At 41.7% G+C, this 17,489-nt stretch overlaps 2 protein-coding genes across 3 annotated transcripts; both read left to right on the forward strand.

The window, feature by feature from the left end:
- Positions 1–415: 415 nt before the first annotated feature.
- On the forward strand, positions 416–7,170 carry slc51a (solute carrier family 51 member A). Its single transcript, XM_070928375.1, has 8 exons — positions 416–488; positions 3,512–3,663; positions 3,798–3,871; positions 4,191–4,349; positions 5,737–5,848; positions 6,291–6,437; positions 6,668–6,773; positions 6,949–7,170. Exons 1-8 carry the CDS (start codon positions 416–418, stop codon positions 7,095–7,097), a joined length of 972 nt encoding a protein of 323 aa, XP_070784476.1. The 3' UTR covers positions 7,098–7,170.
- A 2,578-nt stretch (positions 7,171–9,748) lies between these two features.
- On the forward strand, positions 9,749–17,240 carry pdk3a (pyruvate dehydrogenase kinase, isozyme 3a). 2 transcript variants are annotated; one of them, XR_011599044.1, is made up of 12 exons: positions 9,749–10,054; positions 11,732–11,873; positions 12,002–12,073; positions 12,539–12,723; positions 12,820–12,909; positions 13,290–13,367; positions 13,556–13,632; positions 13,761–13,862; positions 13,951–14,058; positions 14,208–14,321; positions 14,568–14,785; positions 16,577–17,240. XR_011599044.1 is itself a non-coding variant. In XM_070927906.1 (12 exons), exons 1-12 carry the CDS (start codon positions 9,952–9,954, stop codon positions 16,609–16,611), a joined length of 1,227 nt encoding a protein of 408 aa, XP_070784007.1. In that variant the 5' UTR covers positions 9,749–9,951; the 3' UTR covers positions 16,612–17,240. The 2 variants fall into 2 exon arrangements, 1 of the variants encoding a protein (XP_070784007.1); XM_070927906.1 differs by having other exon boundaries at positions 14,568–14,688.
- Positions 17,241–17,489: the final 249 nt, after the last annotated feature.

Genomic DNA, 17,489 nt, shown 5'->3' on the forward strand with positions numbered 1-17,489 from the left:
TGGCAATTTCCGTCACCTTTATGCTTCATTAAAATGTCGCAAAAAACCCCAATAAAATCAAAGTTTAGTAACTGCCAAATCCTATTAATCCTCATTTCCTAAAAACACATTGTCCTGATTGCCCACAGAGCACGTTTTTACGTCAATTACCCAGGATGCGGTGGGTTTGGCAGACGACTCACTGTGCTATGACAGCGGGGAAGAGGCGGGTCCAGCGATTGCAACAAGTGTTTCAGGGCGGCCGGGAGGCAGATATCCCTCTGAGGAAAAGCCGAGGACGCTCATTGGATCTTTGGAGAGGAGAGTCAGAGCGGCTGCCTAACTTTTTACGCACTGAGCGTCCGTGGATGTAAACTGCGGCCGAGAGATATCTGGAACTCGATTTGTGGAGAAAATCCGCCGACAGACAGCCAGCATGAACAATGGATCCAACCGAACTGACCCGAGCTGCAGGGACAAACCTCCCCTGGCCATCGACATCATCCTCAGTGAGTTGGCTGGCTTTGACCCCCCCACCAGCCTGATGAGATTATAGAGGGTTTACACTTGAACTCATCCTGAAGAATCGCTCTGTAGTTAGGCGTGATTTTTATGGACTTGCCTACTGAAACTAAACAGGTAGTCTGGTGGTTATTCGTTGGGGCTTAATGGATTCCTAGAAGTCCCTGGACCCCACTTTGGGAATATCAGGGAGGCTGTAGGATGGTGGTCTCCTCTGGACGGCATCTAGTGGTCTTCTTGCCTTTTTCCAGGCTGAAGTGATGGTAGAAAGAGGTTCCTTCCCATTTTACTCTTATATTCTCTCTGTCCAGCAGTCCAGTAAAATAACTATAAATAGAAGATTTTTGCTGGGGACCCTTGGATCCTTCTCGAGGGCTCTGCTGGATCCTCAGCTTTGAAAGCGCTGACATGTGCAACAAGATTAGTATCCATATAACCAGACAAATGAATATTACTTGTTCAGACAGATCTCAGTTGCTGGTTACCACAAATTATCAAGTTAATCCATTAATCCACTTCACTTGGGTGGTGGTGTTATTGTAAATTCACGTTTAGGCTTCTGACTCATGTTGGATTATCCATTTCACTTTGCTTTTCACTCCTCAGAGGTTTTGCAGCCTGACATCTGCAGCAATGTGGAGAGAAAATCCACTTAAATTGAGCTAAGCGATATTTTATGACTTAAATCCTAAAGCAGTAAATGAGCATAATGAATGTGTCTGTATGAGAGTACAGTAAGAAATACAGTTGAATGCTGTTTGATATTAGTGATTCCTCTGGAGGTTGTGCCATTGGCCATTGTGTCCTCCTTAGTAACATTTACAGTTACATTTTTATCATGTTGCATTGTGTGTTTTTTACTTTTTTAAATGTCTTCTTTAAAATGCAGATGGTTAAAGATTCCTCACTCTTTTGTAATACTACATCACTGATTATAAGTCCACAAAGCACCTTCATTTTTGTGATTCAAATAAGTTTTAAGAGACTTTTCTCCCATTTTAATATCCTCATGCTAGATTGCTGAATACATACTGTTGTAGGCTGTATGCTTATGATAAGACCTTGATTAATAAATTGGCCCGGGACAATATATATTTGCTTATGTTGGCTAATAAATAACAATGCTTTAGGTAATTTAGTTTAATTTAATTTAGTCACTGTTGGTTTGTTCACCAGAGAGCTCTGAAAACTTTATTTTTCAACTGTTAAATGTCTTCATAAATCACTTCATATCTTGATCACAAATCTTTAAAAAAGCAAATTTCATTTGAAACAAGGATCCTTAAATTTTCTTTTTTAAAGAGGCAAAAAAATCTGATTCTGATTCTTCTTTTTTATATAAAAAGAAGAATTTATTGTCAGATTTTTTTCTCCCAAATATCAATATCAGCATCAGCCTCAACAATTCAGTATTCGTTGGGGTAAACTTGTGACTTTGAAAGTCTCATAAGTACCATCTGGATCCGTTTTGTCAGTAATAACGTAACTGTGTGAAACTGAATGTGTTGTGCACATGTGTGTCTGCGTAAGATGTCAGATAGTTTAGTAGTGGAACTAACAGGACACAGAAGGACAGAAATAGATCAAAGATGATAATAAAACGTTGCTATTAGAATTTGAAAACAATTCAAAAAGTCTCTCTGTGTCAGTTATCAATTGGGATTTCAACTGATACAAAGGTAACTGAGCAAACACAATAAGAGGGACCACCAACTGATAGAAATCATCAACGTAGAACTGTTTGTTTGTTTGTGTGTGTGTGTGCATGTTGTACTGATTACCGCGAATGACTTTGGGTACCAGAGAATAAGTGAACTGCCAGAATCCTCACAGTGACGGGCATGCTGAAACAATTTACTCAGCCTTTCCTCCCGCTCCTTGTTTCATTCCGTAGCCTTATCATGATCTTTCTCCCTTTTGTGTGAAACATGAGCAACACACTGTGTGTGTGTGTGTGTGTGTGTGTGTGTGTGTGTGTGTGTGTGTGTGTCTGCTGATGCCTACCTCCAAAAGTTATCACCAGAAATGACACCCTGACAGCTACAACATACATGCGTTGGTCATTTATGGCTGCTCTCAGAATCGTAAGTCACATTTTGAAAAACAAACAAATACCATATGTGACACGATGGCAAACAAACGGCCCAACAAATGCTAAAGCTAGAGGATCTCTGGCTTGTTTGATTTTGTCAACATGCACGTCTATGGCAACAGTCTGCATTTGATTTCTTGTGTTGCTGTTTTCACTTACATTCACTTCAACAACAACCTCCTCAAATAAACATTTGGGTTGGTCATTACTATAATGCATCAGTATTTTGTTAACCCTCAAAATATATAAAAGTTAGTGGCCAAAACATTATATTTGCTCGGCCTCTGGTTAGCATTAGTTTAAATGGTTGAAATAATTTTGTCAAACATTTTTTGAAGATGATATAAAGCTCCTTTAGTCTTCCATAATTTGCCCTGTGCCACATTGTCCCTTGATACATGCTTACAGGTTTTGTCTTGTGACACTAAATATATATATTTTTAGCCAAGCTAGCTGCACGGCTCAAGGATCTATGGCAATGCTGGTCTGTTGATTTGCCCCCCACTTTGACTGAAAGACTGAAATAACTCAACAACTATCATATGTATTGCCATGAAATATTGTACATTGTAAACCAAGATGCTGAATATGGTATTATACCTGCTAAACATGTTCACATTTAGCTCCAAGCACAGCCTCACAGAGCCTCTAACATTGGCTGTAGACTCTTGGTCTTGTTAGGACAGGCTACACTCTTTCACTTCAAGGCTACTTGTTATTTTCTGGCAGTGATATATTCAACCTGCCTGAATAAACATTTCAAGGCCTTGATGAAGGCTCCAACAACATAAATACTCTTTATCTTTATAATAGCACAAAGATCATTTTGAGTTTTCTGGAGAACGACTTGTGTCTCCAGAGCCACAGCTGAAATTTCAAGACAGCTGAGTTGTTGTAATTTCCCTGCTCTCCCTCCAGAGTTGGACATCTTTGGCATCATCCTGTACTCTGTGCTCACCTTCATGGCGGCAGTGTCCATGCTGATCTTCATAGAGGAGTGCATCTACATCTATAAGAAAGTGCCCGCCAATAAGAAGAGTGTAATCATCTGGGTGAATGGGGCAGCACCGGTAAGAATCACACTGCGGATAGCTTGCAGAGAGATGCAGATAACGTTGATGTTTTTCACCCATTCCAGGGCAACGTGCACAGATACATACTGTACCTTCACATGGCGTTTCCCTCTTTCTCCTCTCTTTTTCAGGTGATTGGCACCATGTCATGTCTGGGGATGTGGATCCCCAGAGCCACCATGTTTACTGATATGACCTCTGCCTGGTGGGTCTCTCCTTCTCTGCGTCTCTTTTACTCAGCTTTCCTCCCCCACTGTGCTGTGTGTTTTTTTACCCACAGAGCCCCACAGTAAAAAATCACATAGGGGAAACTTGAACCTCTAGCCTACTGAGTGTTTTATAGAAAACAGTGATACAGTTGTGTAATGTGTGTGGAAGTTGTGGCTTTCTCTACTGATTCTCTAAACTCTCCTCCATGTGCTAATTTCCCCTCTTCTCTCATTCTTCTTGCATCCATCCCTCACTCTCCTTCCCTCATTCCTTATTTAAAATGACCCGTCTCTCCTCCTCTTATCTCCCCGCAGCTACTTCGCCATTGTGGTGTTCAAGTTCCTGATCCTGATGCTGGAGGAGGTGGGTGGTGACGAGGCTTTCCTGAGGCGAGCAGGGAAACATAAACTGAAGATCAGCACGGGGCCGTGCTGCTGCTGCTGCCTCTGCCTGCCATTCGTCGCCATCACACGGTAAACAATCAATAAAGATCAATATGTTTTTTCTATGAGAGCTGAAATGAACACTACATATTTCTAACAACACGCTGGGTGTGAACAGCATGTCTTATGTTAAATGATAGCAGCCAGTGTCTGCATGTGGATTTAGAAATCTGCTCCCATTATCTGTTCGGCCTCAAGAGTTTAGGTATTAACTGCACAGTCAGTAGTGTAAATATTTACATAGGAACATGAGGTTTTTGCTACTGCACATAATTGACCTCTAAATATATATATCTTGTTTGTTTAATCTGTATAACCACAAGTTATGGTTTTTTTGTGGTTCCCAGCTCCCATCATAATCCCTTGTAAAATGCAGGATTGCCGTTTTTACATTTCGGTTTTGTACACATTCAACAAGCAAGATATAACAAGTGAGCTTTAGAGGAGATAGTTAGGCAGATTTTGTTACCTTCGGACATAAGGAAGGCTAGCTGCTAACCAGCTCCAGCTACATATTTACTGCTCAGACAGGAGACTGGTGTCGGCCTTCTTACTGAACTCTCAGCAAGAAAGCGAAAAAGCGCAAAAACTATTCCTTTAACTGTCTGTATTTTAAAGATGCGAGAGATCAATCCCATCGGCCCCATCACCCTGTTTTGTGTTTTTCACCTCCTTCCCTCCGAATCTCCACAACAGAGCTGGCGAGTACAAGACATAGAGCCACAATAGCCCGGTTTATAGGAAAACATCAGGTTGAAATAAACCAGAATGATCCTTTAATATTGAGCAATTCCTGCACTACTGGTTATTGAAACATCCTGCGATGCTAATGAGGCACAGAGCCTGTGCAGCTTCTAAGATGGTGACAATCACATGTTTTAGAGGGGTCGGCCTGGTGCGCAGAGGTCTTTGATGTAGATTTTGGCCTGTTTGAAGATTGCGTAAGCTGTGAGATCCTCTGTGCATACAATACAGCATTGCATGCTTGTGTTCTCTGAATGCGGGGTGAACGCACTCCTGGCCACTTAACTCTGTCAGGTTGAGTTTCTTTCAGGTACAGTCTGTTACCTGAATTACACCTACACACCATTTACCGTGCATTCACTCAGCGCAAATCCTTTTGCATAAACCCTCTTGCTGCACACAACGATAATGATGATGATATCCAAGCCAAGACAGAGGGGCAGAGGGAACATTAATGTTGTTGTTGCAAATCTAAGAGCATTCAAATATAGACCTGCCAACAGCCAATAAAGATGTGCCCAAGGCCACCCTGAATTGTTCAAAACATCCTGCGGTAATAATCTAGGATAGGTTCAGCGAAATGGAGAATTCCACAGTGGACTTTTAATGGTTTTTAAAATGTATTTAGGGACTAAAACCATTTGTGAAATAGTTTCCTCTGTTCCAACTCCAGGCGCACTCTCTTCCTGCTCAAACTTGGCTCCTTCCAGTTTGCTCTCCTGAAGACAGTCTTCACCATCCTCTCCATTGTCCTCTATACAAACGGGAACTTTGTCATGGCTGATGTGAGTTGGAAATTCTTGATTGCATCTCCCCATGCTATTGTATCCTTAATTTCTGTTTGTACTATTTATGTTCCTAGCTTTTTGCTGTTAAATGATATGAGTCACTACAGCCCAGATTCCCAATGTTTACTATTGTTTGCTTGTAATTTTGATTATCTAGAAATTAAATCTTGCTTGTTGCACTCATTAGCACATATTTTGTGAAAAAAAAAACTATATTGTTGTTCGTGTTTATGTTTTTCATATATTTCATTCAGCAGTGTCTCATGAGTCCCTCTTGTTATGTTTTCTTGTTGACTTTGCTAACTTCCTGACTCTGCTGTGTGTGTGTGTGTGTGTGTGTGTGTGTGTGTGTGTGTGTGTGTGTGTGTGTGTGTGTGTGTGTTTGTGTGTGTGTTTGTGTGTGTGTTTGTGTGTGTGTGTGTGTGTGGCCACATTTCAGTTGAGCATTACTGGAGCTGTGATATGGATCAACCCATTTGTGGGCATCTTGACAATCATAGCCCTGTGGCCTGTAGCCATCATGTTCATACACCTGAGGATCACCCTTCGGACGCTCAAGATCATCCCCAAGTACGCCATGTACCAGGTAGGGCACAGGAGACGCTTTAAACACACGTCCTGGACACTTATATGCACAGAAACAGCTGTTTACACACCTCATGGTGGACAGTAACAAGCACCACTCAACTATATGTGGCTCGCTCTAAGTCAACACACATTTCTAATAATATGTCAGGCCATAGGGCTGTTTTTTTACAGGATTTTCCAGCCTTCTGTTAGTCAGGTTAAACAGTGTACATGTGCGTGTGTTTGCAGCTGTTGCTGATCCTGAGCCAGCTGCAAACAGCTATCATCAACATCTTGGCTTTAAACGGGACCATCGCCTGCGCTCCGCCCTTCTCCGCCACAGCCAGAGGATACAGTGAGTCAACGTCCATCCATAACACCGATCCATTCATCCACATCTTTATCTGTAACAATCAGCGAGTCAGTCCATCCCTGTATTCATTCATTCAGTCACAACAACAGGAATGACTCCTCAAAGTCTCCTTGCATTTTCTTGACCTTCTACTTTCTGCCCCTCTGTGTCTCCACAGTGATGAGTCAGCAGCTTTTGATCCTGGAGATGTTCATCATCACGCTGGTAACACGTCTGCTGTATCGTCGCCAGTATGATCCTTTACCTGAAGAAGAACACGACGACAACGAAAACAGCAAGATGATCGCAATGCCCATATCTGCATGAGAAGTGTGTGTGTGTGTGTGTGTGTGTGTGTGTGTGTGTGTGTGAGTCATTTTTACTTCCTGCATGTATTTGATTAAGAGATTATATAAATGAATATGAATTATATGTAAATGTATGTTGTGGGTGTTCATTATGGGTAACAGATATGCAAACTCTCCAGAACTGTTTAATGGACAGGGCACACCAACCACACACCTTATCCAGAGTTACTGTGGCATGCCAATTGTTTTGTTTGAGATATTTATATATGCAAAAGCCTTATTTGGTAACACTTAATTTTACAGGTCCGTAATTCCCTTATAATTTCCAGGGAAGTGTCCTAGAAAAAAACTGTGATTTGGTAATTAGTGCAGGGAAAATAGAGAAAGGTTTGGTGATACTTGAGTTTAGTGTTAAGTTGTTGACTGCTCAATTTAAACCCAAGTAAACAGTTTATCATTCATTTATTCTTAGACATTTTCCATGTATGTTGAATTTCATGTCTAATTTTACATATTTGCATTTTCAGCCTACCTGCTGTGCACTGACTCTCCAGTTATTATAAGTACCAACTGAAGTACCAAATTACTTTCCTATGAATTTACAGTTACATATCAGTTCAGTTCTAGGATATTACAAGAAATAATCGGACCCAAAATAGAAAGTCGCACCACTTATTTATATCCATGTCTTTCTGTGAGGCATCAACAGATGATAAATGATGATAATCTGTATTTCATGTCTTGTCTTTGCATTCTGTGTTACAACCACTGGACCTTTACTGTCAAAATTACCATTTTAGCATTTTAAACATGCTCAGATGAAATTGCACACACTGTTAGGACTCTCTGTGGTGTCATTTGTTACAGTATGCTCAGTTTTCCCATTCAGTTGCCCTGTCTCACTGTAGGTTTGAATCTTGTGCCGCTAGGTGGCAGTAGAACCCCAGATCTGGTAGGCACCCAGCAGCTTCCGTGTGCGATTGGAACCTTATCATCATCATCATCATCATCATCACCTGCCTGTTGTTATTACTACAACTAGTAGTTGACATAACAATAGTCTACCTACAGCCCGAAAATGTATTCAGTTATTCTCACATATGATGCAGAATCTTCTGCTCCACTGGCACATTTTGCATCACGTCTTTTTACATGTAACGCTATACCCACTGTGTCTGAAAGCAATACTGTGAGTGTATTACAGTAAGTGGCCGCAGATAAACAACGTAATATAAACGATGTTGATTGACACGCCTTCGTCCAATAGGGTTGTTGCTGTTTCTCACTTCCTAGTTTTGAGTCAATCACCACAGCGCATCAACAAGCCTGGGCCAAGTGCGGTTGAGTCGAGACTTTCGGATGTACGTGCTGTCCCAAAACATCAGAGCAGGCCAAACAGGCCGGAAGTCTGGAGATTCAACCTTCAAAATAAAAGTGTTTTAGGCGCAATCCTTCTACCCTTCCAAGTTAATATGGTCTTTCAAAATCGTCATCACTCCATGTTGGCTAGTCTTGTAATACAGTGACCAGTTTCAACGTGAATACTTTACTAGTGCGCTATAATTTGTGCCTCTAATTTATGGGCCAGGTTGTGTAACAATATCTGGCTGTTAGGCCATTTACAAATGTTAACTCACTAATAAAGGGTCAAAGGTTTCTCACTTTAATTAGCCATTGGCAAAAGTGAGTTATCTGCAAGAATACATGTTAGTAATTCATTAACAAAGGGGACTTATAATAACTCATAAGGTCTGCAATTGTAAATGTTAAGTTGTTAATAAATTCATTCTTGTCCAGATGCCCTTTTCCAGAAGGTCAGAGGTCAAACGATCCATTTATATGGAGGCCCCAAGGGTCACGGTGAGAATTCTTCTGAAAACTACTTTTGCGTCACCTCGCAATATGTTTTCTGTTCTCTCACTTTACATTCTGCATGCAGGCCCATTGCTCATTACGCCTTTGAGCACGCCTGTGAGCACAGCTGAAGCTGCTCTGCCTGGTTGTGGTGGTTGAAGCTGTGGCTGTGGATATGGTTATTGCTCGGACTACAGCTGCATTTGTGGTTAAATCGATGATGATCTGGATATGGGTATAGTTACTGTACTGTAACGAGTCTTTGCAGCCATTACCATTAGCCAAGAAAGCTTCTTTAAGCCAAACGGAATTTGAACTCTATCAGATATGATAGATGTGTTATCAATACAGTGTTAGTTAGTGTTGTACCCATTATAAACTAATGTGTCACAGGCATAATCACAACAACCAAAGCAGCCATAGCGACAGCCACAATCACAGCGACAGTCAATGCTCTGTCATCCTATGGCTCTAGTCGTTATCTATAATAATAATATCTATCCAGCTGCAACTATCCAGCTTTGCAGCTGAGCTGGCCACAGCTCAACCAGCACAGTACATACTACTATATCATAATACAGCTTAGCCATATGGATCAGAAGGAAACACAACAAAATTGCGTTATTGCGAGGTAAAGCAAATATTCTTTAAAAATATCCTCGCCGTGAGAAATTAGCTACAGTTGCCAGCCCACTGTTTTATTTTGGAAAAATCTAACCGGAAGTCGGTGTTTGATTCCGACTTTCATCATGACATCGTCGATCTGCTCTGAATGTCCAACAATGCACGTCCAGGAAACCCTCCTGAGAGCATATTGTTAGTATCCTATCATGTAACCTTATGGACATTTATTCATCACGTCGCTTCGTGTCCACCGGAGACCCGCGGGCTGGGACTAATGTGGACGCCGACGAGAGAGGAGGACTGTCCGTGTGGATGTCAACATTACCTGAGATGTAGCGGTCGCGTTTTTACTGAATCTCATTCTCACGTTCAGATCCAGTCATAAAACTTTCAAAATGAGGATCCTCACGTCTCTGCTGAAGAACGCTAATCCCAAAATCGAGTATTACTCCAGATTTTCGCCGTCCCCCCTCTCCATTAAACAGTTTTTGGATTTCGGTAAGTAACGTTAGCAAACGCAGGACTGTCATCTTAAAGCAGCGACTTGCTGGTTAGGAAGACAACCAGGCGCCTTCTTACTGCCTTATGTTTTGTCATTTTAGTCACTATTTCTGTGGATTTGAAGTGTCACAGGGGTTGTGATTAGCAGCAGAAGTCTTCTACAAGCTGCCAAGAAACATTATACTTTGTTATGATCAGATGCGGCATCTGAATTTCCTGTTTACTTTTAGTAACCCACCCATAACAGCACAAACGGTACATACCATGCTGAAGGCTGTGCATGACAGCTTTCTGCTGCAGGTTTGTTTACTAACATGTGACAGACTGCTTAATGCATGCAGGTATCTTCACTCAGACTGGGACAACAGCACGTTTGCAGTGGAGGATGAACACCCCAGCTCATGACACCCTATTTCTTTAATTGCTCAACAAGGTTCACTCATGTTTTCATGTTTATTTCAATCATTCACAGCTGATTTCAGAGCATGAATCACTGTAGTTTAGTATTAAACTAACTGGAAGTTACATGAAGGGTGTTTTAAGGGTCTGTGTTTTGTATGTGCAGGGTTTTGCAGTCAATAACTGTGCTAGACTCTGTCATGAGACTTGAAACGCACTCAAGGCTTTTCTTAATCCATCTCTGATTAAACACGGTCATCTCCGTTACGTAATTTGTTCTCACAGCTGTGGATTGGATGTGAGGTCCAGGAAGTGTGCGGCACTTGTTTGCACTAAGAGACACAGCGAGGATCTTGTCAGCAGTAAACGTTGGTGTCAGAAGAGCAGTCGCTTTCGAAAAGGGAACAAATGAGACATCATCCAAGTGTGTCATTCCAGGGCTGAGTCAGTTTATGGTGGTTTCACTACCCCATTTCATAATTAATGACCCCCTCCCCTTTTATATTGCTGAATCAGGGAAAGCCTAGATGGGACATTTCCTTTCATTCTGCTGCAAACCTTTCTTTGCATTGTATGATTTGCTTCACCATTGTTCCCTTTGTAATAGCTGGAAGAACCTGAAAGCGTTTCCACCAACATATTTTCACTGTGTTTAGTGGTTTTCTCTGCTGAGGATTAATAGGGTTCATATGCTTCATATGAGTCCTCGCATGCACACGTAAGAGGCCGGGCTATTTGCGGTGTAAATTACATTTTGGTCGAGTTAAAGGGTGTAAAAATGCAAAGCTGCCTTCCATGTAGTCATTTTCGAGAAAGACATTTAACATTGCACCGTAGTAATTCATTTTTTCTTGTTTAGATTTAAAACATAAATCCCCTTAACCTTTCTGTGACTCCCCCTCTCTGCTGGGTATCAAGATTTATGATTTCCTTGTATGGTTCAAGCTAATATTGGCAGACAGTAAACACAGTTCCAGCCAGTTAGCCAAGTTTGAGGTATCATATTAAAGGTTGAAAATTGAAATAGCTCCCAACCAGATTTTAACTGTGGCTCTTATGTTTACGTTCCCTACCACGTATGAAATCATTTTTTATTGGACAAACATCTGTCACTGGGTGAAAAAAACAGGAATGTTTTAAGGTTGATAACAATGACAAGAGAACAAACAAATGTATTTCTCAGCGGGAAAGGTTCCTACAAGTGAAAACTATACCTGAAGCTCCAAATCTGTCACTTTTAATGGTTCGACAAACACCTCATAATCTTTCTCTCAGGCAGGGACAATGCTTGCGAGAAAACATCCTACATGTTCTTGCGCAAGGAGCTGCCGGTGCGGCTGGCCAACACCATGAGGGAGGTCAACCTGCTGCCTGACAACCTGCTCAGCCAGCCCTCCGTCAGGCTGGTGCAGAAATGGTGAGACACTTCCTCTAGAAATACACTTTATATGGCTGCCAGGTGATAAGGTTTATGGTATTATTAATAGTAGTTGTGGAAAGAAGCGTGTGTAAAAGTTGCCTTTTGACCTCTGTTTGCTTTATCAGGTACATGCAGAGCTTTGTGGAGCTGCTGGATTATGAGAACAGAAAGCCAGAGGACCGCCACGCTCTGAATGAGTGAGTGAATATTGTCTTAATTAATGATTCATAAATGCAAGAACAATAGATGTACAATAAGCACAGCTTTGTCAGGCACCCAACTAATCCCCTGAGTACACATAGATCTCTACTGACTGTACAGGTAACGGTGTGTATTTATACTATAACAATGCCTGTGTGAACATTCACACATGACTGATGAACACAGACAGGAATTTAGATAAGGCAGTCTGTTTGGAGAACACAAGAATAGTTCAGTTCACTGGATATGAAATAATAGTGATATTAAGCTCAGGTACCCGTCCTGATTGAACATTTTTCAGGCCTTTGAAATAGCAACAACAAAAAAAGCAGGGTTTTTTTCTTGATTTTAAAGTTGGCCAAAATCTCAAAATGACATGACCGATAGGTGATTGATCACTGTGTTAATTAGCGGATTTATTTTCTTCCTCCTTCCATTTTTTTTTTACATTTTATTTTTAGTTTCCTGGAACTCTTAATTGAGATCCGTAACCGTCACAACGACGTGGTTCCCACCATGGCTCAGGGGGTCATAGAATACAAGGAGAAGTTTGGCTTTGACCCCTTTATCAGCAGCAACATCCAGTATTTCCTTGACCGCTTCTACACCAACCGCATCTCCTTCCGCATGCTCATCAACCAGCACAGTGAGTCTCAAAAACATATATTGGTTTATTTGGATCACAAGCACACTGTCTGTCCTGTCTCTGCAGCTAAGTTTATTTGCATGTCTCTCCGCACAGCTCTCCTATTTGGTAATGACACCAACCCTGCCCATCCAAAGCACATAGGCAGTATTGATCCCACCTGCAGCGTGGCTGAAGTCGTCAGTGGTGAGTTAAAGAATGAACATGAAAATAACCACTTAATACAGTCATTTCAGTTTATGTCCATATGACTGTATTATGTGGGAATATTTTGTTATCGATAGGTTGGAGTTTTTGCTTTGTTGCAAATGTTTGTGTAGCTCTTACAGGAAACAGAGTTATATCACACCAGCAACTCTCAGCCGTGACACAAATCAAACAAAAACCAAGTTCATCTGTGCTAAACAGCATGTTTACATAATGATAGTCTTTAAAGCTGCACTCTCGGTGACCCAGCGAGGACCAGGAGCTACATTAATGACCTGAGACAGGAATCCCAAATATAAACACTGCACGAACGATGGCTTTTTCTGCCCTGACTCATGTTGTTTTGCCTCGTCTACCAGATGCCTATGACACGGCCAAGATGCTGTGTGAGAAGTACTACTTGGCTGCTCCTGAGCTGAAGATTGAAGAGTTCAACAGTAAGAGATTCATGCATTTGACTGTTTCTCCCTGTGATCTGTCACACAGCTGTAGTGAAACAATATGTTGTGTTACCAAGGCTATTTAGAGCTTGCGGGTGCAGCTTTGGAGCCCAAATTTAGCAATGATTACAACGTTCACCATCTCATTAACTTCAAAAGAACCAGCTTTCATTCCTGTCTTGCAGTGAAGGCCCCTAAAAAGCCCATCCAGGCGGTGTATGTCCCCTCTCATCTGTTCCATATGCTGTTTGAGCTCTTTAAGGTGAGCAGTGCAGCATCAGGGCCGGAGACCTAACTAGTTTGGTGCTCTTTAAATGTATTTAAATTGTAATGTGACTGTAAATCTATAAGGACTCGTGCTGAGTTAATTAACTCTGTGGGTGTTTGTAGAACTCAATGAGAGCCACAGTGGAGCTTCATGAGGACAGTGCAGAGGGATTACCACCAGTGAAGGCAAAAGTCACTCTGGGTAAAGAGGATCTCTCCATAAAGGTAAATCAGATGCGATTACACACACACCAAATCATTAGATAAATATTTGTGGTTTTTGAACTCTTTCCCTCCCACAATCTGTCCTCAGATCAGTGACAGAGGAGGAGGAGTTCCTCTGAGGAAGATAGACCGTCTGTTTAACTACATGTACTCCACTGCCCCTACACCAAGCCTGGAGCCAGGAGCTGTCCCATTGGTACACACACACACACACACACACACACACACGCACAAAATCAAATCAGTATTGACCCTGGTGACCATTTCAAACTTTGTTTTTAGATTTGTTATACACAGCATGACATCTGGGAAACTAAATTCTGTCACACTCTCTCCCCCATCCAGGCAGGTTTTGGCTACGGTTTGCCGATTTCTAGGCTCTATGCCCGATACTTCCAGGGGGATCTGAAACTCTACTCCATGGAGGGCGTGGGCACCGATGCAGTCATCTATCTGAAGGTAACGTGAGCCAGTCAAATGTGGAGCCTGTTGTAATGGTTTTCCTGTCTTCCAAAGACATGATACTCTGCTTGGTCAGAGTTTAAAAGGATTAGTTTGACATTTTGGGAAATGCCCTTATTCACCTTTTTGCCAAGAGTTAGATGAGATTGATACCACATCTGTCTGTTAAGTACAGAAGACCATTTAAATAACTAAATGACTGTGAGTTCTTACTGGTTCTTGTTTTGGTTCCTCCATTTAAAGGCCCTGTCCAGCGAGTCCTTCGAGCGCCTGCCCGTCTTCAACAAGTCAGCGTGGCGGCATTACAAGACCACCCCCGAGGCAGACGACTGGAGCAACCCCAGCAAAGAGCCGCGTGATGCCAGCAAGTCCAAATACAAAGCCAACAGATAACTCTGCCTGACCCGCTGGCCCAGCCCTCTGCTGGGCTGCCGAAATGCCCGCACTCTGCCCCACAGCATGTACGATGAAATGTTGCCCTTGGGTAAACGCTCGGTTTAGGATCAGACTTGCTTTTACATTCCAGTGGTTAAAGGTTTGGAAAAGATGGACGACCTTGACCTCAATCTGTACCCAATGGCAATGACATTCATCAGCATAGCTTTCATTGTTGTGGCATTACCACTGGCTCTCCCAAGATGGAGTTCTAGGTCCCCACTGTCATTTAGTCAGGTGACTCTTTACTAATGTTGACTTCATTTTCTGCTCTATCTGGCCATTACTTCAAGAATTCACTGCATTCACTGCATTACTACCATCTCTCCCTCACAGTTTGGCCTGGCTTGTCTTTGCTGACTAGGCCACAGCTCCCCGTGGCTGAATAAGCCGTGCACTGCAGATTGTGTCTTTCTCACCGTCAGTGAAGGCTTGCATTCTTTTTCTCCCTCTCAAACACAAGCAGAGTCAGGGGGTTTGAGTTTCAGTGCAAATGGGAAGAGGAGGAGGTTTCCTTCCTCTGGGAGACACTTTTGACTGAGCGCACAATTAGGCCAGTGTGCCATTGGCATAGTAAAGACTTGTTTTGGACTCTATTTAAGCCTGGGAAGATGAAAGAGAGGATAGCCTATAGATGAGAGAAAATGATAACTCGTTTGTAGGAACCTTATTTTTAAAGATCTAGAAGTCAGGATTTTTATTTTTTGTCAAAGAGAGAAAGCCTTACTTCTGGGAACTTCTAACTTATTTGATGTTTTAAAAAATCTGCCTTGATGGCTCCACTGGAACTCAAAGTTCATATATAATGGTTAGAAATTACACTTTTGCAGAGTATTTTCTTTATATTTTACTACTTCAGTCATTCACATTAACTAAACGCCCACGCACAGACAGTTGACTGGAAATACTGACCCTCATCAGACAGTTCTGCTTGCAAGCCAGCTCTGCATCCTCATTTAACAACTACTAAAGGACCAAAGGAGCGCCTGTAGGATGCTTACGAAATGCCGCCATGCCAGCTTTGTCTGTCGAGTAGCTTCAACCACACCAGCATGATGTATTGTATGAAGCCCCACACAGAGGAATGGATGTGTTGCATCTAACGAGGATTATAAAAGTGGGAATACATCATCACATCCTCTGTCTACCCTTCATCCTGCAAAACCTTTTACACCTGCCACGGTGGACATGCAACATACTCACAGCTCGGACCCTAACAACGCTTCATCCAGTCAGCCTCATGTCTCACTTGTAGTGTTACTAACCCTTACAGTCCTCTGAATGAACAAAGCTTGTGTATTTTTTAAAATGTGCTGGATTAGAAGATACAGTTTAAATGCAGAAGGCATTGATACTTGACGGGTTTCCATTTATTTTATCCAGGAACAGAGAGTACTTCATTTTCAGGCTTGTTTTCTTTGACTTTTAATTATGATTTTTCTCTTGATTATTTTTTATAAAACAGTCAGTCAGCTTCATTTTCTTTATTTAAATAATAGGAAATTTGGAAAAGCCAGCAGGGGAAAATGTGGTTACAGGAGCCACTAATCTCCGGGTACTGAAATATTGCGTCAATAGTGCACTTTACTAACCCTGCGCATATTTGTCCATGAAATAATGTCCATACATAGACACATTATTTATAAATGGAAGATTAATTATAATCAGGTGACATCTCAAAAACATCATAATAGCAATGTCTTTTTTGGAACTACTGAAGAAGACCAAACATGAAACAAACCTGGTACCGTTTGTTTGGACCAGATGATGGGGGATTTCAATAATCTGAAGTGACTTCCTTTTCTCGTCTCCTTTAGCTCCATCTGATGTGAAAAGAAAGGAGTGTAGATGAAGAATTCAGTACGGAAAGCTCCCTCGTCCTTTTCACTGTAAGATTTCATCACTGCCAATGCCTTCGTAACCTGCCAGTCCCGCTGAGTGATGCTTGGTGACAAACCTGCTGTAAAGGAAGTGCTGTGTTGTATGCTAGAGACAACAGTCCTCTTTTGTTTGAATGCCTCAGTTCACCACCCTTTAACGCATGGTCTCCCTGCAAATCAGCCATACATCACATTTAACAGGCAATGAACAAAATCTTGTTGTCAAAGTTTCAATTCCAGTTGTGTGATTTAGAGGCCCGAGGATCTTTCATCTTCAGTAGTTGTCAACCTTTACTGTTAAAGACTGTTAAAGTCTCTGTACCTATGGTAATGTAGAACATATTGCCTACTTGACTATTAATAATGTGTTTGCTGTATATGCAGCCAGTGTGGAGTGATCACTCTGTTTTCCATCCTACTGTACCTCCAGCTTAAACAAATGTATTTGTATGCATGAGCTCCTCACTGTGGAGGTGGTCATGCAAAAGATATGCAACTAATGCAACATCAGCATATTCCAAAAAAGTCTAATAATGTGTTTTCAGCATGAGATCAACTCACACTGTCGAACCTGACAATAAAGAACATTGCTGTTGTGTGACCTGTCTGATTTTATGCATCTTGAAATGCACTTAAATTCACATTCAGTTATAGATTTTTGATTTATTTACATAACAAGCTGTTTGAACATTAAAATTTAAAAAATAAAAAAAGGACACACATTCCCAAAGTTTGTACATATAGTGCAGATTAACGTAGTGCGTACAGGACATTAAGGTCTACATTGCATTAGGGTATTTATTGTATTGTTGGGGAGGAAGGGAGCTCTGCTCTGGCCTGGCATGAGTGA

The sequence above is a fragment of the Enoplosus armatus genome, chromosome 21, assembly GCF_043641665.1.
Source record: "Enoplosus armatus isolate fEnoArm2 chromosome 21, fEnoArm2.hap1, whole genome shotgun sequence".
Taxonomy (NCBI): Eukaryota; Metazoa; Chordata; class Actinopteri; order Centrarchiformes; family Enoplosidae; genus Enoplosus; species Enoplosus armatus.

Coding starts and splice junctions, on each gene's coding strand:
- slc51a (XM_070928375.1), top strand. CDS start 416: ATGAACAATGGATCCAACCGAACTGACCCGAGCTGCAGGGACAAACCT. Junction 3,872..4,190: donor ACTGATATGACCTCTGCCTG/GTGGGTCTCTCC, acceptor ATCTCCCCGCAG/CTACTTCGCCATTGTGGTGT. Junction 5,849..6,290: donor GGAACTTTGTCATGGCTGAT/GTGAGTTGGAAA, acceptor GCCACATTTCAG/TTGAGCATTACTGGAGCTGT.
- pdk3a (XM_070927906.1), top strand. CDS start 9,952: ATGAGGATCCTCACGTCTCTGCTGAAGAACGCTAATCCCAAAATCGAG. Junction 12,724..12,819: donor CATGCTCATCAACCAGCACA/GTGAGTCTCAAA, acceptor CTCTCCGCACAG/CTCTCCTATTTGGTAATGAC. Junction 13,863..13,950: donor AAGAGGATCTCTCCATAAAG/GTAAATCAGATG, acceptor ATCTGTCCTCAG/ATCAGTGACAGAGGAGGAGG.